At 39.8% G+C, this 25,560-nt stretch overlaps 1 protein-coding gene across 1 annotated transcript in view; it reads right to left on the bottom strand.

Annotated features, from left to right (window-relative positions):
* Positions 1 to 25,560, bottom strand: part of LOC126376841 (uncharacterized) — a 71,389-nt gene that overhangs the window by 9,459 nt on the left and 36,370 nt on the right. Inside the window, exons 8-24 of the mRNA XM_050024390.1 lie at positions 24,408 to 24,500; positions 22,950 to 23,068; positions 20,667 to 20,804; positions 18,426 to 18,507; positions 9,351 to 9,514; positions 8,583 to 8,715; positions 7,926 to 8,002; positions 7,216 to 7,350; positions 6,579 to 6,675; positions 6,030 to 6,223; positions 5,192 to 5,404; positions 4,645 to 4,815; positions 3,775 to 3,888; positions 2,889 to 3,033; positions 2,473 to 2,587; positions 1,845 to 1,967; positions 943 to 1,066 (exon numbers count right to left, since the gene is read on the bottom strand). Coding sequence (XP_049880347.1) covers positions 964 to 1,066; positions 1,845 to 1,967; positions 2,473 to 2,587; positions 2,889 to 3,033; positions 3,775 to 3,888; positions 4,645 to 4,815; positions 5,192 to 5,404; positions 6,030 to 6,223; positions 6,579 to 6,675; positions 7,216 to 7,350; positions 7,926 to 8,002; positions 8,583 to 8,715; positions 9,351 to 9,514; positions 18,426 to 18,507; positions 20,667 to 20,804; positions 22,950 to 23,068; positions 24,408 to 24,500 — 2,216 coding nt within the window. The 3' untranslated portion in view covers positions 943 to 963. The remainder of the gene's footprint in view (positions 1 to 942; positions 1,067 to 1,844; positions 1,968 to 2,472; positions 2,588 to 2,888; positions 3,034 to 3,774; positions 3,889 to 4,644; positions 4,816 to 5,191; positions 5,405 to 6,029; positions 6,224 to 6,578; positions 6,676 to 7,215; positions 7,351 to 7,925; positions 8,003 to 8,582; positions 8,716 to 9,350; positions 9,515 to 18,425; positions 18,508 to 20,666; positions 20,805 to 22,949; positions 23,069 to 24,407; positions 24,501 to 25,560) is intronic.

The following is a 25,560-nucleotide window of genomic DNA, read 5'->3' as shown; positions in this document are numbered from 1 at the left end:
CAAGTAATCAAAGACAACTTGCAGCCACTGTTGATACGAAGTCCTAAGATGGATATGATGAACCTTATGGTGATAAGGGATCACCCTATCGCCCATAACATTAGTCCATCATGTTAGAGGACGCAATCCTTCTGTCGGTTTTTACGACATGCCCGGGAAGACAAGCAGCTGAACGTGTTCTATGTTTTTTTACGTTCAACTGAATTTCTATTGAGCTGCCAGACGGACGTAATTTATTCAGTTACTATCCCGTAACGAACTGTCGTGTCGCTGCCCCGCTGACCGCTCTCCGCAGCGCCCCTCCCTCGCCCCGACAGAAATTTGCGCGAGTTTATGCGCTTGAGTCGGCAGACAACTCATTTTGCGTCGTCGTGTGGTACAAACTGCATTTTTGTGTGAAACCGAATGCAGAAGAAATTACGCGACTCACAACTCATAAAATTACGCTAGTTTGGTTTCACCTTAATGTTTTTAATTTACTTTGCAAGGCAATTTTGAACTTTTAGTAAAATATTTACTTACAGCTTTATTGATTTTTATATATGTGAAAAGTGATAGTAATTACATACGTTGAGCCAAAAATTCGCTTAATTTCCAAAAATAAAATTTAAGTCCTTGGAATGATGGAGATACCAATTTAATGGTAACACTTACGTCATCAAACGGCTAGGAATGGCGGCTTTTCATAGCATACCTTATTTTGTTGCACCATGGTGTATTCTATGTTCTGGTAACCGTCATGTGAATGAATATGGGTGAATATCAAAATGTCAAGTTTAGTGGCGAACTTTCATATTATTATTTTTTGAAAAATTGGGTTCCGACATGAAAAAGGATAGTTCTAGCTACGAGGTAAGTTACCTCGTAGCTAGCTAGTAATATGAAAGTTCGCCACCAAACTTGGCACATTTTGATATTCATCCATATAGAGGTGGTTCGTACTTGCAGCAGCAGCAGGCGCGGTCACCAGATCCTCGGGGCCGCGTGGTGGCTGAAGCCCGCCTCGCGAGCCTTCCAGTACTCGCCCGTGAACATCCACATCTCCTCGCCGCCCTCCACCGACTTGCTGCAATATAACAAGAACAAGTACCAATAACATTGGTCCTATCCTCGTTGCCAATGTTAAACATGGTATTAGTGCCCTAACACCTGCACTATTAAAGACCTTTACGAAGCCACTGACAATGCCGTAAGCGTGGCCAATTATTGGTCAGCAAAAATTTTGTTTCGATCGCCATCGACTCGCATCGGAACGTATACTGAGGTGTTTGAATCATCCCCCTCAGTCCGACGTCACGAGTACGATTTCAGTAAAACCCTGTATAGTATTAATTGGATGATGTAATTAATTAATACAACCGAAATAGTAATTGCTTATTATCAAAACGACGGGAAATGTAATATTACAACCAAAAACATCACACACAGATTTGTACATTTTTATGGCGGGCAGTGTTACCCTTATACATTATAGACTACAACAACGCTGTCTAAACCCGTGTGCGTCATCATTTTGATGGACTGGTCACTGGGTACTGACACAAATTGCGTCACAAGTGCGGAATATATTATGGCAACACCGCGTTTTTCTTTGCTTCTACCGTTTTAACATCATAGCGACGGAGTGTTGCTATATTCTCCTTTTGTTAAATAATTAATTTAAAAATAGTACAGTCCATTTCTAAATTCAAGCACGTTTTTATTTACATATTATTATAACCAGCGACGCACAATAAGGTGCCATCCTGGATTTAGCAGCAAACTTGAAATCGGCTCGATTTTTATTTTTTTCTGTGTTTCTATAGACTGATAGTCTATAAAGAAAGGAGTGCGACGCCACGCACCGGAACCAGCAGGCGCTGTGGTCGGTGGAGTCCCGGCGCCGCTCGCGCTGCGCTTGCTCCAGCTCGTGCTTGAACTGCTCGGCCGCCTCCACGTCGCCCTCCTCCAGGGCGCGCTGGTCCGGTCTACGGGGGGATAAAGCAAATATTCAGTTAGACAGGCCTGGTTTTTTACAGAAGCGAAGATTTTCTATCCCGCGAGGGGACAACCAGCCCAATACAGGTTAGGTCATATACCGCCGAAGACCAATTTCTCGGGAGTATGGGCTTTATTGGGAGGTTTTAGCCCAATAAACTCCTACGCATTTTTTATGCTGGTATTTTTTTTGGTAAATAAGACAAAAATAAATTTTTGCTTATCATTTTAAATTGTCTTCTAATTATAGATTAGTACCTAGTCAACTACCATCCTTATACTTGGTGGACCAGCATGTCCCGATTACTGAAGAATGAAAATTTACCCGACAAGACAACCCTAGACAGAATGTCATGGCACCGTAAAATTAGGAGAACCGACCCCACCTAAAGTGGGATAGCGCAAGTAAGAAAATAGTCAACTACCAAAGAACTGGATTGTAACTTTTGATCTTTGGTTCTGTCTTGGTTTATTTCAATTTGAATTTCAACGTACCTGAGTCTAGTATCAGTATGCGGCAGCAGCTCCCTCAACCCTGGCTCCATCTCGTTGAGCTCCATGGCAAACCGCGTGAACCCGTAGTAGAGCTCATGGTCCGGAGGCATAGCACCTGGATAATGAAATTATATATTAATCGGGGGTCTTGAAGATATTGAAGCTTGATTGAGCATTGGATTCACGATTTGGAAGTCCCATGCAAGACATATCAGAATAATCCTTTTGTGATCCTTAGTTTGGTTACATTACATTAGCCGTTATTCCCGTATACTAGTTACTGATGTGAGTCGTTACATGAGCCATGTCAGGCGCTTTTGGCGGCTCAATAGCCCTGACACCAGATTTGCTGACGTTGACAAACCATCTCAAAAAGTCAAAACCCAGACTTTGGAAGAAGAGATTAAGAGTCTCACCAGGGCGCCACAGGCAGCGCGCGGCTGGCGGGTCCCCGGCGTACAGCGCCTCGGACCAGCGGCCCTGCAGCCGCAGCCGCCCGCCCGTGCTGCCGTCCGTAATCATGCCTCGCACCTCGTGGCGGCTCGACGACCATGAACTCGCCTGGAGGAAAGGGAGTGGTGTATAGGCGGATTTCACAATTATACAGTCAAAGATACTTGTCGATACGATGGTTCACCGATGGAAAATTTCCAAAACGTCCTAGAAATTCAACAGAATTCTAATGAATTCATGTTATCAGCGAGGTTTGTGCATTTTTTAACATTCTGGCGTTCCAGCGATTTGAGCTGTGCACTAATATGTCAGATTAAAGAGAAGGTGAACTTCTTGTCTTATAAGGAAGTTCAAGAATTGGCCTTTGATAGACCAGAATGCAGAATGCTACACCGAGAAGAAGGTGGCTTTTAAATCAGTGATTGTCAGTCAGTCAGTTTTCAAAGCATCCCACTAAATGTAAAAAGTCGAAACGGCTTCACCTCAGGAAAATACATAGCGTAAACTACAGTGCTGATTTTCGTGCTAGGGAATCATAGAACATATAACCAGAAAATAGACACTTAAGTCTAAGTAGTATCATCACATCACCAATTTAAGAGTCACGCTCTAGTCGGTGTGGCATTCTCCATGCTACTTTTTAGGAAAAAAAAATAGGGCAGTGGTTTCCCTCTTGCCTTCCGCCTCACAGTACTCTGTCTGACGCGAGTGTGATGGCGCCCAGAGTAGTCTATTTCAAAGCCGTACTAGGACTCCTGTCCTCCGCCTATGAATAGTACTGACAGTTACTGCTGCCCTCTGTCAGGTTCTCTGTTAGGTTCGAAGTAGTACACAGGAAGTATAATCTACCTTAATAAAGTTGAGTTTGGCTGTGATCTCTGTGCCGTGGCAGGTGATGTGCATGTCTCCATACTGGTCCACCCAGCGCTGCCCGCCGAACAGGTTGTGGACGCACGTGGTCACCTGCACAAATAAATGTAAAATACGCTAGTTTCCAACTAGTCAAATCGGCTACTTTTTATTTTAATAAACGTCAAAACACGAAATTACTATGGAATTTGTATGAAAAAGCACACTGTGACGTTACAGAAAAACGTGATAAAATGTAGGACTTATTATTACGTTTTTCTTGATTAACATTCATGAATAAGTTAAATAGAAAAAAGAAAATATTTTTCGTTAGTTTTAGATCTATCTGTCTTTATAATTTATTTTGAACCAACCAACATAAAAAATACACTACCCAATTATTATAAAAAATACGTAACTCAAGCCTCAAGAACTTTAAACGCATCAAGAGTATGATATAAGGTTTTTTGGACCACCTATTCGAAATCCATTGCAATCTGGTTGATCCTGGGGCCCAGAAAGGGCCTGGAGCTCATCTTCATGATTAACTTGAGCCACTATACTAGTATTCTACTGCTTCACAAGGGCGACCCCAAGACCACCAGACACCAGGGTTGATAAGTTTGGTATTCCACCTTATAACCCTCACGATAGAAGAAGAAGGCAAAGGCGTGTCTTCCGTTACTTATTGGATGTACATTGTTTGAGGTTTACGCGGTTATTATCATAATTAAAACACATAATACCGGGTTCTTACCGCGTTAATCAGGGATATGAGACTCCCGATATTTCAACACTGTTGCAATTGCCATGATCACGGGTCGTCCCCCCGAACCTGGTGTTATATGTTTTAATTATTGGACATGTTACCTTATTCCAGGAGTAGTGGTCTCCGGCAGGCAACAACCGCACGTGTACCCTCCCGGCGGGCTGGAACTCCATGGACTTGCCCCAGAATTTTGTCTTGATGCGCGCCTCCTGCCAGAAGCACCAGCGCGGGGACTCCGCGTGACACGCCGATATCGGCGGGTGGTGGGACACCTGCGGAGACACGGGCACTTTTGACTTTTTTTAAACATAAATTCATGCCCATTTCTCGTTGGAGTACGCAGAGACCACAGAATTCCACTCACTATCTTGACACACCACTTTCGCTTCTTTTACTCTCGTCAGACTTCATGCATGTTCGCCGGTTTAGAGTACTCTTGATCTGGCGTTTATTTAAATCATCGTCAACGAAACTAAGGAACTAACAGTGTTAGAGGTGTCAAATTTTGCATACGGGTTACTTCTATGGTATAAGTGCTCATTAAGACGGGATTTTGCCGGGAAATTCAACCCCTAAGGGTCGGATTTCACGCGAACGAAGTTGCGAGTTACAGCTAGTTGCTTTTAACCCCCCAGAAGTACAACGAACCTGTTCAGCCAAGAAGCGGAACCCTTTGTCCGTGCGCACGCACTCGTAGGTCTCGGCCAGCAGCGGGTTGAAGGGCTTGGAGGCGGCGCGGTGCGCGGACGCGGCGTAGGCCGACACGGCGAAGGCCGCCACCAGCGACATGCGCTCCATGGCGCTGGCGCACTCCGCCGCCGCATCCAGCAGTTCCGAGTACTCCAGCTCTTCGCAGAGACGCTGCCAGGGAAACGTTTTATGCAAATACATTGACATCCATCACAGGTTGAACTAAGTACCCGCACCTCACCGTGCTTTCAGTTACACCAACGTGATAGGCGGTGAGCCGTATCGTCGTCTATAACCGTCGAGTTAACCGTATTACTGAAAATTGGACTTACGATAAGTAATTCATCGGTGGAAGTTCATGAGAAACAAGCCAATGTACCACAGGATCAAACTAACTCGTTATATTGATAATTGTATCCTGGTGCCTATTCGGGCGGGCACAAACTTAACCTAATTCTAGTTTGACAGCTCTTAAATGAGTGTCGTCCTTCACTAAGGAGATGGAGCTAGTTTTAGTCAAAAGTGGTGCCCGAATCGACACCATAGTAAACCCGGGATGCTTCATATAAAACACCTCGTTTTACATAAACAATAATTGACGTTATCGTACACTCGTATGTATATGTGACGTCTGACGCTATACGATTGAAGACTAAGTAAGACATTGGGGTGAGGTAAACCAAGCTCGGCCGCTGTTGGGGAGCGAAAAGTCTCCGTTCTATACGTAGTATTGTGCTTTATTCTCCGACCATAGGGATTTTTATTTTCGCTGGGTAAGAGTACGGTATGAGCTCACCTGCAGCATGTTGAGCGGCTCGTTGATGGTGACGGGCATGGAGACCTGGCTGAGGTCCTTGCCGATGTTCTTGTAGAGCAGGTTCCAGAGGCTGGGCCCCCCCGGCGTGGGCCGCGGGCACGGCAGGCGCGTGCGCCGCAGCCAGCCGCCCGCGCAGCCGTTGTGGCGCAGCGACGCGCGCGACCCCGGGGCCACTGCGGGCACGGAATCTACTGTGACCCTACTATCTGTGGTCTACTGGTTACAGCGAGGTCCGGGTTGGATTCCCGATGGGGACATTGTCGAAATCACTTTGCAGGCTAATCTAATCAATCGATTGTCCGGAAGTAAAATGATCCGTGCTTAGAAAGGCAGGTTAAGTCGTTGATCCCGGTTACTGATAAGTAAGTAGTCGTTACATGAGCCATGTTAGGGCCTTTTGGCGACTCAATAATAACCCTGACACCGTGGTTGATGAGGTTGGCAGGGAATGTAATTAATAACCCACACGATAGAAGAAGAAAGGCCAAATTACTGCGAATTATAAACTTTTTCATGATTTATACTCACGAGCACCATCTGAGTTGTCCGAGCTGGCCGAGCCCTCCTCGCTGCTCAAGGAGCCGGCCTCTGAAGAAGAGTCCCCGTCTAGCTCGATCACTCCGGCCTGTAGATTGATAACCACCGCCTTAGCAAAATTGAATCTAATTATCAAATAATACATTGAATAATATGAAGATACAATTATGTCTTTTGATGTCTTAGTAGTAGCTGATGAAGTTTAGTTTTAAGTTATTGCTGAGATAATTTTGCGGTGCCCTTACAGGGTGTCACATGTTTGTACATATTTACTTATAAGAACTGTTATACCATGTGACATACAATAAAGGAATAAATAAATAGATGTCAGAACTGAGAGAATGGAGCACAGTTGATGAATGTAAATCAGGGAGATTAAAATGGCCACATCGTAGTAATTCATCTAAAAAGCAATATTGCAATTTGACATTTGCACGTATAAAATTAAGTGCGCAATGCAAACAAATGTCAAACAGCAATATTGCTTTTTTAGATGAATTGTTTCGAAGTGGGCTTTTTAATCCCCCTGAATAGTATTACGTGTTGTACATAATGTGGGATGGTCGATGAAGAGTTAATGCATGAAGGATGTTAGCTGATGATGAAGAATATAGAGTAGATAGTGTACATCGTGTGGTATGGCGGTGACCTCGTCGTTGGGCAGCATGTCGTCTGGTGGAGGGTCGTGCTCCTCCGCGTCGAAGAACTCGGAGGCTGACACGCAGGAGGAAGAGTAGGAGAGTGACTGCGGGAACGGACGCACCTGCAGACATGACACAAATTATTTTACTTAAAAGATACGAGCAATATAATATTGTTCAAATATACAGGGTGTTAGTGGATGTTAGAGGATTCATTAAAATAGTCGAGGCAAATGTGTTAGTGCAAGCTGCATTACTCACGACTAACGTTTTTAATTTACATTGCAAGGCAATTTTGGACTTTTAGTAAAATATTTATTCGGATTCTGGTAGGGCTCTAGCTAGAACATCACCGATTGAGAAGTTGGTGCATGTACTGCGGAACGGAAGGCGATTGGGGCAACCACCGTTCTACATCTATGGAGTAATGAAGGCGATTACGGGCGAAGGGCGCAGCTCTTAAATAATATGAGAGAGAGAGAGAGAGAGAGAGAGAGAGAGAGAGAGAGAGAGAGAGATAGTAATTAAGTACGCTAGTCCATAATTTACTTAATTTTCACAAATAAAATCTAAGTCCTTGGAATGTTGGAGATACCAATTTAATCATGTAACACTTACGTCATCAAACGGCTAACAATGGCGGCTTTTCATAGGATTGAGCATACCTCGTTTTGTTGTACCATGGATGAATACTCACAGGGTCAGAGTTGTTGACCGAAGAGATCTCGGCGAGGTCGGACGCATCGTGTATGCGGGACAGGCGTGAGCGAAGCTCTGCAAGAACCACTTCACAAGTCATTATTTTCGTACGTTACTCCACTACTCTACATTGTTGAATGCGTTCTACCACTTGCTTTTTTAACATGGTGTATTGTTTTTACTATATGGCCGGACAAATGGGGAGCAGTGTGAACTGCAGCAGTGTGCACTAATTCAACTAGTGAACGAAATAATCATGGAAACATTCATCTTATCCACCTAGCATTATCCCGTTTTTCGCAGGGTCCGCTAACCTAACCTGAAAATTTGACCAGTCCGGTTTTTATAGAAGCGACTACCCGTCTGACCTTCCAACCCGCGAAGGGAAAACCAACCCAATAAAAGTTAGGTTACATACCTCCGAAAATGCATTGAGCTGATCACGTGGTATTAATTTATGATCCAAACATGGATTCATAATCAAACCGTTAATTTAATAAGTACTAATGTGCCAAAACAAGTACATAATAACGCGGTAAGAACCCGGTATTATGTATTTTGTGTGTGTGACGTTTGTCGTCCGTACGATTGAAGACTAAAGTAAGACTGAGGGGGGTGAGGTAAACCTAGGCGTCTGTGACAGTTCGCTAGTTACCGGAGTTCTGGTGCAGCGCCGAGCTGAGGTTGGTCCTTAGCGCCGCCAGCACGCCGCCCGGCGCCGCGCCGCCCGCGCCCTCCGCACCCTCCGCGCTCTCCACGGCCGCGCGCAGCCGCCCGCGCTCCACCACCTGGGGGCAGGGCAGCCCAACTTTACTACACCACTCATCTAACTTGGCGATATTGAGGAACAAGATTTGAGTCAATCTGACCTTCCAACTCGAAGGATATCTGGCCGACCAGGCAAGACAAATCTAACAATATTCCTGTCATCCAGGTTATCTGACAACGAATACGCGTTCAAAAAACCTAAATTATAATCAAAATACATTATACTTTAAAATTTAGCATGATTGGAACGACAACAGGACAAAGGTTAAAAACGAGAGATGTGTCTATTTCGTACTAACGGTAGCACAAATCAGACGAAAGATATGTCTATTTTGCACTAACGGTAGCACAAATCAGATGAGAAGTGTCTATTACGCACTAACGGTAGCACAAATGAGACGGGAGATGTGTCTATTTCGCACTAACGGTAGTACAAACAAGACGGGAAATGTGTCTATTTCGCACTAACGGTAGCACAAATCAGACGAGAGATATGTCTATTTCGCACTAACGGTAGCACAAATCAGACCAGATATGTCTATTTCGCACTAACAGCACAAATCAGACGAGAGTTATGTCTATTTCGCACTAACGGTACGAAAGAGACGAGAGATATGTCACTCTAATCATTCTTTTAAGGTACAATAACACTTACCAGTGTGCTCACAACGCCCTTCAGGGTCCCGACCAGGTCTTTCGCCAGGACGGTGAAGTCCTCCCGCAGCTGGTGGTCGGGGGTGAGGCTGGACAGGGAGGCGGGTGCGGCCGCTGACAGCGCCTCCGCCCCTGGGAGCGACTGGGGCCGCGCCGCCGCGCACGCTGCAGAGGGGACATGGTGATATGATACGTGATTAGTGATGTGTCGATCCCGGAAATGTCCCCACTGGGAACATTCCTGGCACTCAAAAGGCGCAAAAGTTATGAAAAAGAGTTTTATTACCTAGCCTTTTAGGCACATAGAATCAGATTACAAGAAAGAACAATTTGAATAAAAAAGCAACCTGTGTGCTTACTACTAAACAGTTTTTGCAATAGAAACTTTGGGAACATTCCCTAAATCGAGCATCACTGGTTAAAAACGAGACTCGGATATTGTGTGCTAAGACACTGATCACAATGATCCCTGATTCAAATTGACTAATAGACCAATAGCCTAACTGTTACTATAGTAATATATTACATACATCAATGGCTAACTGACGAAGGCCCCGATTCCTGCAGACACCTTCTAATTTTATTTTAAGTTATACACGTCATTTTCTTACCAGCCGAAGAGAAAAGAGACGGATGATTGAGAACTGTTAATTTTAAAATGGATGAGTGAATTATTGAATAACCCGCGCGAATCAATAAGCATTTCGCTAATATGCAACCCATCTGACGTAAGCTGTCAACTTAATTCTGTCGGGTTATTGGCCAATATAAAATTTAAGGAGGGGTTTTTAAATTTCTCCATAAAGAAGACGTGTATTCCATACATTTTATGTCTGCCTATTACCCGTCCCTTTCCTTACAGCGGATAAGAAAGTTACAGGTATAACTTAAATTAAAATAAATTTAGATGATATGTACTGGAATAAGTAGGTACCAAAAAATTGTTTTTTTTTCTTGTACTCTTTATTCTATCTGCCTAAAAGGCTAGGTAATAAAACACTTATTACATAACTTTTGCGTTTTTTTGAGTGCCGTGAATGTTCACACAATGGCAACATTATCGGGAACTATACATCACTATTTGTAATCCTGTCTAGAGGTTTTCAGTAAGGCACCAGCAATTAACGTTTGCTTAGTTGAGCTAATTGTACAGTGATTCAATAAGAAATAAGGAAGGTAAAAATACTGCAATGTACAGGGTGTTAGTCACACCGTAACAAATACTGAGGGGGATGACCCAGACCATGATTCTGTGTTGATATCAAGTGGAATTTCCTGTCGGAAAATTGATGAAAATTTTAGTGTTTCCTTTAATTAATTTCAGTTCCATAATTTTGCGACGGTAAATTCCACTTAATATCAAATCTGAATCATCTGAATCATCCCTCAAAGTTTTCGATACGATGTGACTAACAACCTGTATTAATAAGAAGATCGCTTGAATCTTAAGTTAAATAATAAGGAAAATGCTACTTATTTACGAATTGTCAGTGCCTTACCGTGCTATAAAAACACACGTTGTAGAGAAAAACAATTCAAATACACATATATCACTATTCAATGTAAAAAATATTTTATACTTAGATAAAATGATTTAATTTTTACCTACTGTATGTATGTAGTATACTTCTAGCTTTTGTGCAATTAAATATATTTGATTTGATTCTGTGTAAGTATAATTTGTTCAATAAAGTGACCAACAGACATAAATACTAAATTAAAATAAATTACTTGACTTGATATTCTACAATTATATTTCTTTACATATCCAAATATATCACAAATATAATATTAAATAAACGTTTAAATATCGAATGAATACTTTTTAAATTAAATATTCGTGTTTTAAATTAAGCTTTCAAAAATGGAATACTTTTAAAAAAATAAATCATTATATAGTTTGTGTATGTGTTGTTAAATAAGCCTGCATTTTATAGCTTACAGTTATAAGCCGTTTATAAGCTTTTTCAAGCCGTTTTGGGTTTATTTGGAAGTGTAACTTAGCCAGTAGAGCTTAAATAACATGATAGGATACATGCATCGAAATGTAATTTATGTTTATGAGTTTTATGAACTTTTATGACACTTTATGTAACTAAAGAGCTGTAGCTTTATATGGTGAGTATTAAGTATATGAATAATGTTAAAGTCATAAGTATTACTATGTTTATAAAAATATTTAATAGACAATAGTCTCGCCTACTATCACATGTCATAGACGTAGCTGGTGAGAAGTGAATGTATATATTACACACCTCTGCTGTGTAAATATTTCAAATAAGATAGGAAAATAAATCTATACACCGGGGGCGGTAGGGGCGACAGAGGGGGGGGGGGGTAGTGTGGGGCTGATTCCAGTACAGACTATATTTTTTTATTTTAAATTATACCTGTCTTTTTCTTATCCGCCGAAAAGGAAAAGGACGAGTAATCAACAGGCGTAAAATTTATGGAACACACGTCAATTTTATTCAGAAATTTAAAATACCCTTCCAAAATGTTATATTGGCCAATAAATAAAAAAAATAAATAACCGGATAGAATGAAGTTGACGGCACCCGTCAAATCGGTTGCTAATCAGCGAGATGTCTATTTGATTCGCCCGGACTATTAATTCATTTACTCGTTCTATTGTGCTGTCAACTTAATTCTGTTGGGTTATCGACCAATATAAACATTTGGGAAGGTTTTTTTAATTTCCTGCCTGAAATTGACGTGTGTTCCATAATTTTTATGTCTGTCGATTACCCATCCCTTTCCTTCCAGCTGATAAGAAAACGACAGGTATAACTTAAAATAAAATTAGGAGATGTCTGCAGGAATCAAGGCCATTATCTGTTTTATTATAGTATATTACAGACTATTTTTTATATAATGTAACTAACTACCAATAATGTCGCCTTACAGTGTAAACCATGTAAGCGCATTTTTTTAATTCTGGTGTGAATTTTCTTTAATAAAACCCAGGTTTCTTACAATTAACTTTATTCCGGGTAGAAGTTGACATCACCTATTTTGACCTGGATTGAAACTTATACTTAAAAGTCATGGTATAAGAAAACCAGGTATGCTCAAAAGTGACAGCCAACATTTCAAGGTTAGCCCAGCTGACGTCATCCAACCCTGTGTTCCCATTTGGTAAAAAGTAAATTACCCATGACCAAAATTTTTATATTTACTTTGCAAGGAAATTTTGAACTGTTAGTAAAAGATTTACTTACAGTTTTAATGATTTTTATATATGTGACAAGTAATAGAAATTAAATACATTAGTCAGTAATTCACTTAATTTTCAATAATAAAATTTACATTCTTGGAATGTTGGAGATACCAATTGAATGGTAACACTTACGTCATCAAAGGGCTAGCAATGGCGGCTTGTCATGGGATTGAGCATATCTGGTCTTCTTATACTATACTTAAAATTATGCTTATTTCCCGTTGGGGTAGGGAAAACCTCGATTTCTTTCAGATAATTTTAATTCAAGTAAAAATAAAACACATTTTCTACTAGGATTGAAAGAGACACAGAGAACTAGCTTGTCTATTAGGAGGATATGTTAACAAAAATCACACCTGAAAGTGAATTTTCAAAAATGCGCTTACGTGGGTAATGTTCACTATAAGACGATATTATATCGCATAGCGCGCGATATACGGGCCACATACTACGACTAGTAGGTACGGTCACGAGCATTAATATGTATACATTTTGGTACCATGTCACATTAACTTTCTTGACGAACTGAACTGTAAGTCTCACTAAATGTCAAATATGTTAGTGCGACAGAGTCCTAAAGTTAGTACATTATATTGCTCATGACTGTACTAATAACTTAGATAAATTAAAAGAATAACTTACAAAGTGCCCGTTCTTCACATTCTCTCAAGAATCCTATCACATACGCGTATATAGTTCTAATAAACGGTTTGAGGAATCCACCACTGTCACTCGACATTAGCACCACTTTTAGAAACAGTAAATTAAAATGGTAACGTCTTTTATTTTGTCTGCAACTTCACGTGTAACGTTCGTTTTTATTTGTTTTATATCACTGTTATTTATTATATAATATAACATAATAAATACTTGCACACACAGGAAATACAAAATATAAAAATATATTTAAACAAAAGAACTTATTTTTTTTTTCAAATTAATATATTCGTTGAAGACTGTTTGTTAAATTCAAATTAGTCATCGTTTATTACAATATTTCTTTTCCTTTTATTTCTTTTTTTGTTAAATTAGAATTTTTAGACACGTAATTAAATTACTGTATTTTTTTTTAGCCTACTGAATTATCCATCTGGATGTGAAAGTGGATTTATGTAGAGCTTAAGTTGGAAATCACCACAATTCGACAATTATAGGCGGCGATATCGCACCGCCTATCACGTTGGTTTAACAGAAAGCGCGGTGAAGCGTTCGTAACTTGGTACTTCGTCTTGCGATGGACGTATCTTCAGTCCAATTGAGTACATTCCTAGGTCAAAGATAAATGATGAAATTCTGATTACTAAAATAAAGACAGATTTAAAACTGACGAAAAACATTAACTTATTTGTGAAGAGTAATCACGAAAAACGTTACGTTTTATCACGTTTTTCTATGACGTCACAGTGTGCTTTTTCATACAAATTCTTTAGTAATTTCGCGTTTTGACGTTTAGTAAAAAGTAACTGATTTGACTAGTTGGAAACTAGTCGTAGCCAGGGAATATAAACGTGAGCTTAAGTTTAAGTAGGAAAGCTGACCAAGCCACGAAATTTGAGAAGCAGCGCTCGCGGATTACCAGCGTCGTGGCTCACGCCGCGACTTATGCTGAGCGAGGTCCTTTTATTCCTGACGCCACCGTAGATGATCGGGCCGTCAGTGCCTTGCACTTTTAAAACATCATCATCACTAATTTAAGAGCCACGCTCTTGTCGGTGTAGCATTCTACATGCTACTTTTTTAGGGCAGAATAGGGCAGTGGTTTCCCTCTTGCCTTCCGCCGCATTTTTAAATACTTGTTTTTTTCTTCCATTTTTGGCAAGAGCGTGGCTTTTAAATTAATGATGACGTTGATAAGTAACTGTACCAAATGATACTTAACATAAGCTCACGAATGTCTTCCCAATTCGGCTAGTCAGAGGCACATCCATTGCAAGATGAACTAAGTACCCGCACCTCGCCGAGCTTTCTGTTAGACCGACGTGATGTTGGTGACCGAATTAGATGTCTCAAACGAAAAACCCTTCTAATAAACGATACATGTTCACACTAAATATGTATACTCGTAGAATATTGCACACATTTCCTATACGGGAGATATTTTATCGTTATCTTGGTTCGATAAGAGACGTAGACAAATATATTCAAGGTCGATGAATGTCTTTGTGGCAGATAAGTTTGTTATGAGATCATCTATGTAACTAGTTATTCGGAGTGAACTTTTTTGTACATTGACCACAAATGGCATTAAGTACTTGGCCGGATTAACAATGACCTCTCGTAGTTACTACATGGGAGGGGGAGGTTATGGGGGTCAAGACCCTCGGGCGACAGGTTGGGTAATGGGTAGCCACTGCAATTTCATCTAATTCTCTACGGAGATAGGTTGTCTGCGACCTGGTCACCTGCCCCTGACATAAAAGCTGCATCCGCTCCTGGTAATAGGCCTATGGCGGCTCAATAATAACCCTGACACCAGGTTGGTCATCCAGCTCACAACCATACGATAGAAGAGCTATTGAAATGTCGGATCTGTGGCTGAAGGCTTGTAATCCACAATATATTTTTGACGTGACTTATCGTAGCTTTACCTCAGATGGCTTTCACTACTTGACCGGACAAATGGAGGGCCATGAGAGTTCTCTCACCCAAACCACTACTGGGCACAAGCCTTCTCATTTGAATAGTATCACTTTAGTGGTTTATTTTATCAGTTATGATGGGTATTCATTCTGTTGTCTTGTTTTTTTTCGTCATTGCCAGAGAGTCAATTGTATAATTTGAATAAAAATATTTGGGGTATCGCAGGCGTAGTTGTAAAAAACCTTAATTCTAATCATGAATGGATGAATAAATACCTAATAAAAAAGGAAATAAATTTAGTTTTAATGTCAAAAATCGATTAATGCGTCACCAAAGAAAAAAATCGATAAAACTTACGATCGAATAGTAAATTTTTCGAATTTCGAATGTTTCGATCGTAGCATTTTCGATTGACGATGTATCAATCGATTGTTTCGAAACTGAGTTCCATTTTCAAAATAAACAATGAATTTCGTATCTCATGAACACATGCCTGTATGATGCCTGTAAGTCTCGTAACTCTGGCTACAAGCAAAGCACTGGCCATGTAGTGAGCGTTATATACAAAGTGACAGTGTCGGGAATAAAGGGATCGATAAAAATAAAATAAAATACTCTTACGAACTAAAGTGGAGGCCAGAAATGTAGAAAGAAACGCTGGAAGACGAGAAAAAGATACTGTTAGATTCCTGTTGATATTTTGTGAGAGAAACGAAATTATGTTTCCGTTGACGTTTATATCGTTTGTGGTGGTAGAGTGGCGATTTTTTTTTTGCCGTGACTTGTTGTAGATTTGCCGCAGATGGCATTAACTACTTGGCCGGGCAAATGGGGAGCGCTGAAAGCTCTCACCCGGTACAACGTTTAAGACAACAGGCATGAGGGTGCCCAGTTGGGCGCGAACCTCGGCTCAGGGCGTCGTCTGAGAGGAAAAATATTTGAAAGAATTAATCGACCCTAGTGGGTCGATAGCGATAAGCGCTGATTGAGGGAAGTCGTCGACCACGCCGGCAGGGTCGGTATCGGGGTCCTAGTGGCGATTAACATTTGCAAAAACGATAAAGAGAAACGTACAAAATATAATATGGAACGATGAACCAGTAATACAAGTCGTAGAGTCAAAAAAAAAAATCAAAAGAGTTTTATTGCAATTGTACAGTCCAAAAAAAACATGTCATAGTTACATTATAAAAAGAAAAAATACAGTTCTTAGGTACAATCTAATAGGGTGGAGTCGGTTCAGATCCAATTACTTATTTGTAATATTTTGTCAAGGTTTATCTCTTTGTTTATTTTACTCAATATCTTTGTTACTTACTAGTAACAAACTAAATAAACGTGATTGTTTAACTATTGTGCCCCAACTGGGCACCCTGTTAAATTTTGTACCGGATGAGAGCCCTCAGCGCTCCCCATTTGTCCGGCCAAGTAGTTAATGCCATCTGCGGCAAATCTATAATAAGTCACGTCAAAAATAAACGGCTTTAGGGGTATAATAGGTACTGTGCAAGATAGCACAACTTTTTTTAGAACTTTACCTCTTTGATATAGTTTTTTATTCCTTTATTGTCTTGTCTTTGTATTTTTGATAATGACCTTGTCTTTTGGCTTTTTGTAAAATATATTGCTGTTTGCATTAGAACCGGCTTATTATAGACAGGTCGCCAATGGGTACCTGCTTAAGTTTACGTTCCTGGCATATATCCACGGTATTTCTCCCACCACAACGACAATAATCACCAACATAACAAAACATCGTGTGACTAGCAGAGCTAAGAAATAGCCTGACAAACATGATAGCCATGCCATGGACAGATTAGCGCAGCCACGGCGGTTAGCGGCGCGGGCGCACGTTGCGCCACTTACCGATCTCGTAGAATCCTTGCAAAGACATAGTTCCAACACGATAACCAATCAAAAATTATATTTACAAAAAATTATAATAAATAAACATGATTTTGTAACGTATAAATAAATAAATAAAATAATAATTTATGTACAATGTTACGGCTGTTCTCTCCACTGTACAACACTCGGGACATTAGGACCTGGTTTGTGGTATTCAATGTTCTAGAAACAAAACAGATTTGTTTTACATTTAAGGTATTAATCATGTCAGGCGTTGGAATCCGAAACTTTAAAAAAAAAAAATTTTTTTGAAAAAAAATAAAATAAAATTCTAAACTCATGTACACGATTCCTGTTGACCTTCCGAAGCGTCTCGTCAAGGAAACGCACGGCCCTAGGGCTGGCAGATACTTTTTGTCAAAGGGTTGGTTTAGCTAATCGTGTATGTTGTTTTTATTATGTGTTTTGTTTGATTGTAAGTTGTGTGTTAATCCGTGTTTTATATTATAGGTATATTTGTTATTTGTTTTGTATTTGTTACTGTGGTGTCCCTTTATAATAAACGTTTCTTTCTTTCTTTCTAATCAAAGGGGAAATGCTGCCGGTCTATTGGGCACTTTGCCTCGGTGTGATGCTTTGGAGTTTTTCTATTAAGATAACTGTATGTTGTTTTATGTTTAATAAATAATTTGTGAACTCATGTACATATCAACCAAAGTCAAATGGGGAATTGGGTCGTGTACTAGGTTCAAGATAAATTATGAAATTCTCATTACTAAATAAAGAGAGATCTAAAACTAACGAAAATCTTTTTCTTTTTTCTATTTAGAATTTTAATCAAGAAAACGTAATAATCAGTACGACATTTTATCACGTTTTTCTATGACGTCACAGTGTTCTGTTTCATACAAATTCCACCGTAATTTCGTGTTTTGACGTTTAGTAAAAAGTAAAAAAAAGTTTAAGGTGAAGGAAAATATTGTAGAGATACCCACATTCTTAAGAAATTTGTATTGGGCTGGTTTTCCCTTCGGGTTGGAAGGTCAGACAGGTAGTCGCCACAGTAAAAAACCGGACCTGTCAAATTTACAGCATAGGCAAACGGACCCTGCAGTAAATAGGATTTGATATGACGTCTAGGGCCCTGTGCCGAGGTTTAACTTGCAGCTTCTTTTCCCCGGCTATACAGGTTGTGAGAAGCTGCAGTAGTTTTAGGAGGATGAGACGTTCGTTATGTAAATAATGGCGATTGAAAGTGTAACTATGTTACCTACTGAATAAAGATATTTTTGAATTTTATTGTATCTCATTTCAATAAAGACATAACCTCAAAAGTTTCGAATTCCAACACGGTAATTCCACAAAGCATAGCAAAGCTCTAACACTTCCACGATTAATGTTTACTAGTATAAGTTGGTTAAGACTTACCTATGGGCAGGGAGGCGGCAGAGTTAGGTACGGACGAAGCGCCGCCGCCGGGCGACGGTGGCGCCGTCAGGGCGGATAGCGCCTATAATAAATAACAAAAAGAAAAAAAAAACATTATCATCACTATTTGTTTTAAGTTTACGCGGTTATTATCATAATTAAACCACATAATAACGGGTTCTTACCGCGTTTAAAGCAGGCATCACGTGATCATGGCACTTGCAACAGTGTCGAAATATCGGGAGTCTCACATCCCTGATTTAAACGCGGTAAGAACCCGTTATTATGTGTTTTAATTATCATCACTAATTTAAGAGCTACACTCTTGTCGGTGTAGCATTCTCCATGCTACTTTTTTAGAGAAAAATAGAGCAGTGGTTTCCCTCTTGCTTTCCGCCCCGCAGTACTGTGACGCGAGTGGGATGGCGCCCAGAGTAGACTAATTCAAAGTCGTACTAGGACTTCTGTCCTCCGCCTCTAAATATAAAACACAAACAACATAAAACAGTATAGAATGTTGTTTAGTGTGTTATATCCTCTTCCGAAAGTTGTCTGGAAGAGATCGCTCTTAGCGATAAGGCCGCTTTTGTCCACTATAGAATAAGTAACATAACATAAGCTCACGACTACATCCCAATTGGGGTAGTCAGAGGTACATCCATCGCAAGATGAACTTAAGACACCTCGCCGAGCTAACATAAAACAAACCCAACATGAAACAGTATAGTGTGTAAGTGTAATGTGTTACATTCTCCGCCTAAGATCGTCTGGAAGAGATCGCTCTTTGATATAAGGCCGCCTTTGCCTACCTTAGAATAACTTTATACGTAATGTATGCAATAAAAATTAAAAAATCATAAACAGCCTATATACGTCCCACTGCACAGGCGTCCCCTCAATCAACCGGAGGGGGTATGGAATATACTCCACCACGCTGCTCCACTGCGGGTTGGTGGAGGTCCAATAAAGTGTTTTATTGTTATTATTAAAATATAAACAGCCTATACACGTAATTAACCGCAGGTGGTATGCAGAAAAATAAATAAAAGATATTATATCTAGTATAAAAGGATAAGTTTTAGGCAAAAAATAAATAAAATAATGAAATACATTATTTGGTATATTATTTTAGTAAAATTTTGACGTTGCCGTGACGTCCTGACGTGTCTAGATTTTGACGTCGTTTTGACGTTTCGGTGACGTGGCATTGAAATGGGAGATTAAGTTTTGTTTCGTTTTATAGGTTTGGTGCGTAGGCCTTTAGGATAAATTATTTTCGTAAAAAAGAAAAAACAATTATTAAATCCAGTTGGTGAGCGTTGGGCTCACGATCCGAAGGGTCCCGGGTTCCAATCAGGGGGGAGATTTACCACAAAAATCACTTTGTGATCCCTAGTTTGGTTAGGGCATTGCAGGCTGAACACCCGATTATCCGAACGTAAGACGATTCGTGCTTTGGTGGGCACGTTAACACATTCAATACCAGACATTTTTATCATTTAGGTAGTCATTAATCTTATAATAAGCTTTTTTACATAAAGTAAGCTTCACATGAGCTTTGAATTAATTTTCTGACAAATTTATTTATTTATTTCATTCACAACAACTATCTTTACAGGCTAACCTAATGCGACAGAGTTGGGGAGTTATTTATACATATTTAAGATTAATCATTAATAAAATTATTTTTTACTAGTACAATATACGATTTACATAATTAAGTATAATCACACTCATTGCTATTTTTGCGAATTCACTCTTGGAACACGAAAACAGATCCAATTTCATCATCATCAAATTTAAAATATTCTCTGGTATTTTATTGTAAAAACGTATACATAATCCCAAAAAAGATGAATTAAATTTACTTAAGCTAGAATTTTGAATAACAATTTTATTTTTATTTCTTGTATTGTAAGTATCGCTTTCACAGTTTCTCGGAAGGAGAGATACATTTTTACGCACATACATAATGTTTTCATAAATATATTGACTTGCGACCGTCAGTATATTTCTTTAAACAGCTCCCTTAGAGAGTCCCGACGACGCAGATTATTAATAGCGCGAACTGCTCGTTTTTGAATGATGAAAATAGTTTCTACATCAGCGGCTTGACCCCACAGCAAAATACCGTAAGACATTATGCTGTGGAAGTAGCTGAAGTAGACAAGTCTAGCAGTGGGTACATCGGTGAGTTGTCGGATCCTTGTGTATCTAACAGCATATAGTTAGTGTACATACCATGTGCGAGGCGGAGGCGTCGACGTGCAGCGGCGGCGCGAGTTCCACTGAAGCACATTTGCTGCTGGATTTCTTCTTGCGAAGCCCGAACTTGCGGCGGTCCTTCTTCACGTTGGGGGATGCACCCTCCAGGGATACCTGCTGATGGTACCGACGTAATAATATTACATGTTATCGGATAAAAAAAGACGATCAAATGCAAATTCAATTCTTAGGTGTCTTCTTCTATCGTGTGGGTTGTGAGGTGGATTACCAACCTCCAAAGAAATGGCCAAAGGCAGTTAGTTATAAGTTGTGTGCAATTAGGGTTCCCAGAGGTACATCCATTGCATGATGAACTAAGTACCCACGCCTCATCTGTTTATTTGTCGTATTTATTATGTATAATTTAACCCCTTGGCATACTATCTACCTTTGACTAATACTTTCATATTTTTCGTAATCCCTTAATTCATATATTTTCTTCATAATTATATTTGCTTATTTTCTTATTTATTGTAAGTAAATCCCGACACTTTTTGTTGGCACGATAGTTCAAAGTATTTATAAGCGTAACTTAGGTACTGGCAGAATATCAGTGTTGCTAACAGTGGTATTTCTACTATCATTCGCAACAACATGCTGAGTCAGTCCCTTTTCCCTGGCAGTGTATTTTTGATTTGTATACTTATCTTTATCTTCTCTACTATTGTACTGCACTGTTTTGGGAATCAAGTTATTCTATTCTATTCTTTCTGTTAAACCAATGTGATAGGTGGTGAGCCATATCGCTGTCTATACGTAATGGTCGAGTTGTGTTAGTGAAAACTGCGCTTAACATAAATGAATCATTGGTGCAAGTTCGGTATCGGGGTTCGAACCGGCGCTCCCCGATTGAGAAGCTCCCAGTTTGAGTTGCAACGTACACTACGTTCTTTCGTTCAAATCCGCACGCACACTAACTTGTTACATTCTAACATTTCTAACTTTATTTATTTGTTTATTTTATCGTTTTATACGCATTGTTTTGTAAGTATTATTGTATTTCTTTCATGTATTTGTAGATACACTGCACACACACACGCTTTTAATATATGTTTTTGTAAACTACTTTATTTTATAAGTAAATATTATTATGTATTCATTTAAGTTGTATTTGTGGGAGACACGGCTTCCGTGCCTCACTTAGCAGGGTCCACAGAATACCAGCGTCGTGGCTCGCGCCGCGGCTTATGCTGAGTGAGGCCCTTTTATAAAGGACACCACCACCATCGTTGACCAGTCCATACACACAATTATTTGTATTTCTCGTGTATGTTGTTTTTTTTTATTATGTGTTTGATTGTAAGTTATGTGTTACTCCGTGTTTTATATTATATATTTGTTATTTATTTTATATTTGTTACTGTGGTGTCCCTTTATAATAAACGTTTCTTTCTTTCTTTCTAGAAGCAAGCCACACCACAGGACCACAGTGACTGTCCGATAACTATGTAGAGTAAACCAACTGAATTACTAACAATAACAAGACATCAAATGGTGACCATCCTGCACAAGGTCCGTACAGCCACCGCGTATGGTCCGCACAGTTCCGTCATATGGTGACCACGTAGTACAGAATGTTATGGTCACCGCCAGGATATCTCCACTTCTACCACTGTCCTTCCCACAGCGGGCTGAAATACGGATACTGCTCAAGCACAGTCAACTACCTGTCGATTACCAATTCATGGCAATGTTCTATGATTCTAGTGCTAGTCTAGTGCTATATATACAGTCTTATACTATCTCCCAAGATACAGGATTATTCCTAGTTTGGGAGCTAGACCATATCATTGTGTGTACTCTGTATTTTCTCTTAATATAATAATGCAATGGATGAGTCTTGCACAGGACCGGAAAGGATGGCGTGAAAGAGATGAGGCCTATACCCAGCAGTGGGTGGATAGATAAATAGAAATGCAATAATTATTATTTTAAAGCAAGGGATATAATTCTGTATTTTTCATGTCATGGTTTTCGTCATAGAATCAATATTCCAGCGGACTTAGCACCGTAAGCACGCGACTCTATCTCGCCTCGACATACGTCACCCGTCACTCTCTCACAGTACAGCACAGAAAGAGACAGATGATCTCTCTCGCGGCGAGAAAGAGTCGCGTGCTTACGGTGCTAGACTCGCTGAACAACTTTTATTTAGTGTCTTTTTCTATTTGTCTTGTTAGACCGGAATAGCGTCGTCCACAAGAGAGAACATTTATTTGAAAAGAACCTTTTTTGGGCTTTGTATCAGTGTATACTAACGTCAGTGTCATGGTGCTGGTGCTGCAACTCAAGCGCGTCCAGCAGTCGTTGCAACTGCTGCACGGATAGTTGTGCTTGGCCAAGCTCGCGGGATGCATTCTCCAGGGGACCGCCTGACTCTGAAAATGAACATGCATTTTTTTTAAAATTCGGCATTTGGACGTCATTTCGACATTTGTTCACGAAGTCCAGAAGACCTTTGAATATTGTTGAGTAATATTTTAATTCTGTTAACAAACATGAAAGGCCTGGGGCATTAAAGAAAGTAACCTAAAAAGTGATATTACACACACATATTTAAAATCAGGTTTATTTCCCAATCATTTTGCTATAAAAATAAGTGCGCAATGCCATCAAAAGTCAGATAGTACAATTGATTTATAAAATGCTTTAATGCGGCCTTCATACACTTCATCATCATCTCCTTAGCATTATCTTGTATTCACAGGGTCCAATTAAGGTTTGACAGGTCCAATTGTCACAAAAGCGACTGCCTGTCTGACCTTCCAACGACGCGAAAGCCAGCCCAATAGAGGTTAGGCTTTCTTAGACCCCAATCACAAATAACTTTTGGGACTTGGTCTGTTGTGACGCTTAAATGGATGTAGAAGGTGAGCTGAGAAATTATTCAGGTGTTTTTTATTTCAACCGACTGAAATTATTACAATAGAAAACAAAAAGGTTGCTGATGCACATGCCAAGGTCGTAAGATCCAAAAACCCATTGTTTATGTATCTGGAAATCCGGGTCTTACGAGGTAAAAGGGTCTATCATGCATCAAACCGGAAAAATGCCGAACAAAATTTTACCGATGACGCAAACTTTATAACGTTGCTCCGACAGATATAAACTTTGTGATTCCCTGTAAATATGGACTTATAATGTTATAATGTACTTTGGCAAAAAAGAGTAAAAGTTTAAGATCGGTATACATTTTACATAAGTTTCCGTTTGTCATTCAATGGAAAAAAGAAGTAATGGCTAATTTGATTTCAGATGTTTGTTTAATTTTCTGGCAATTGAAATTTCTTAAATATAACATACATAAATGCAGTAACGGTGCTGCTTCAAGCAGATATGTAGCCCTGTCTCCATTAGGCGACTTTTGACGGGCAGTATGTGTTCATCCATGACAACGAAACGAAACGTGTGTCAAACGGCAGCAGATTTCGCTCGATATCTAATTGACATATATGTAGTTGGAGCTTCAGGCAAAGTTTGCCGAAATCGTCTTCGTATAACGCCCACATTGACACATGTTGAAGAGGCTTAACTTTAAACTAGTTTCACAGTTCTAAAACTAGCTTCTATCTCTTTCTTATCGAAAGTGAAATAAAAAGGAAATATGTTTTCAAAGCTGTCAAATTAAAACAAAGCAAATTTGACAGAATTTAGCACCGTTGTGTACAATTCCAATATTATTTTTCTACTCTTTTTGCCATTGATGGCAATACATACCAATGATCCAACTAGCCAAGCGGCCCCCGGGCGTGCCGGAGACGAAGCCAGCTTGCGGGCCTCGCAGCGGCGGCGACGTCGGGCTAACCAGCCCTGTCGACAGATGTGCTTACACTACCATACCAAGAGAAGTTCCATGTTTTGTACACGATCAAAAATAGGGGCGCTGAGGGCTCTCGGCAATAGTCTTGCGAATGTTTTGAAAGAAATCATCATATCTACTGAAGACGATTTAAGCAGTGTCTGGGAGGCACTTTCGTTCGTGACTGTATAGTTAGATACGGGAGCGGCAAGGTCTACCGTACGCTTGCCGGCAGAACTTTTTTTGCGGTTGATGAAATTAAGAGTTATACGTAATAAGTATCTCTGTATCGAAGTAAACATTGGTGAAGGCCGTTAGCGACCTCACAACCCGCACTAAATGAATAAGTATGTCGATTACTTTAGCTGTAAAAGTAATTTAACATATCTGTCCGCACGAGAGAAGAAGATTCTGTTAAAACAAAACAAGGAACTTCTGTTTAAGAGTATGTAATACCGCAGATAATAAAACTAATGATACTTTTCAGAAGAAAAGTTTATCTGAAAGTTATCTTTGGTGGGTACCAATGGCAAACTGAAAGGGTCTTCTACCGAGGTATTACAGACTCTTAACTAAAATACGTCACATTGCGAAGTCGTGAGTTGTCGTGTGACAATGTTCTGAAAATTGGATCTACAAAATGTAGTGATAACCTTAATGAATATAGCTAACTGTACGGGAAGACGGAAACATGATTTCTAATTTGTATTGGTCGACAAATACTTGATATTTGTATATTGAATGGCCAAGGAATCGCTAAATAAAACAAAAACAAAGAAATATCTAAAATGGAAGATCTACATTCAGTTTACAAAACGTAAGTTTAAAACAATCGTTACCTAATTAGCTCTACGCTTGTATGAGTAATAATTCGTGATTCAGCTATCATAGTATCTGAAACCGTCTATACTAAGACTTACAAGGACTCGATTGTAGATATAAATAGTCTTATAGATAAGGGGTTGCGTATCAATTTAGCATATTATCAGCAAAGTATGCAGTAGTTCTCGCGGGAGCGCTTTTTGATCCGCCGATACAGGAATTGGATGTAAGTCTCAGGGAAAAATAATA

This window comes from Pectinophora gossypiella, chromosome 21, assembly GCF_024362695.1.
Source record: "Pectinophora gossypiella chromosome 21, ilPecGoss1.1, whole genome shotgun sequence".
Taxonomy (NCBI): domain Eukaryota; kingdom Metazoa; phylum Arthropoda; class Insecta; order Lepidoptera; family Gelechiidae; genus Pectinophora; species Pectinophora gossypiella.
The sequence above is the reverse complement of the archived record's forward strand: the minus strand, read 5'-3'. Positions and strand labels throughout refer to the sequence as shown.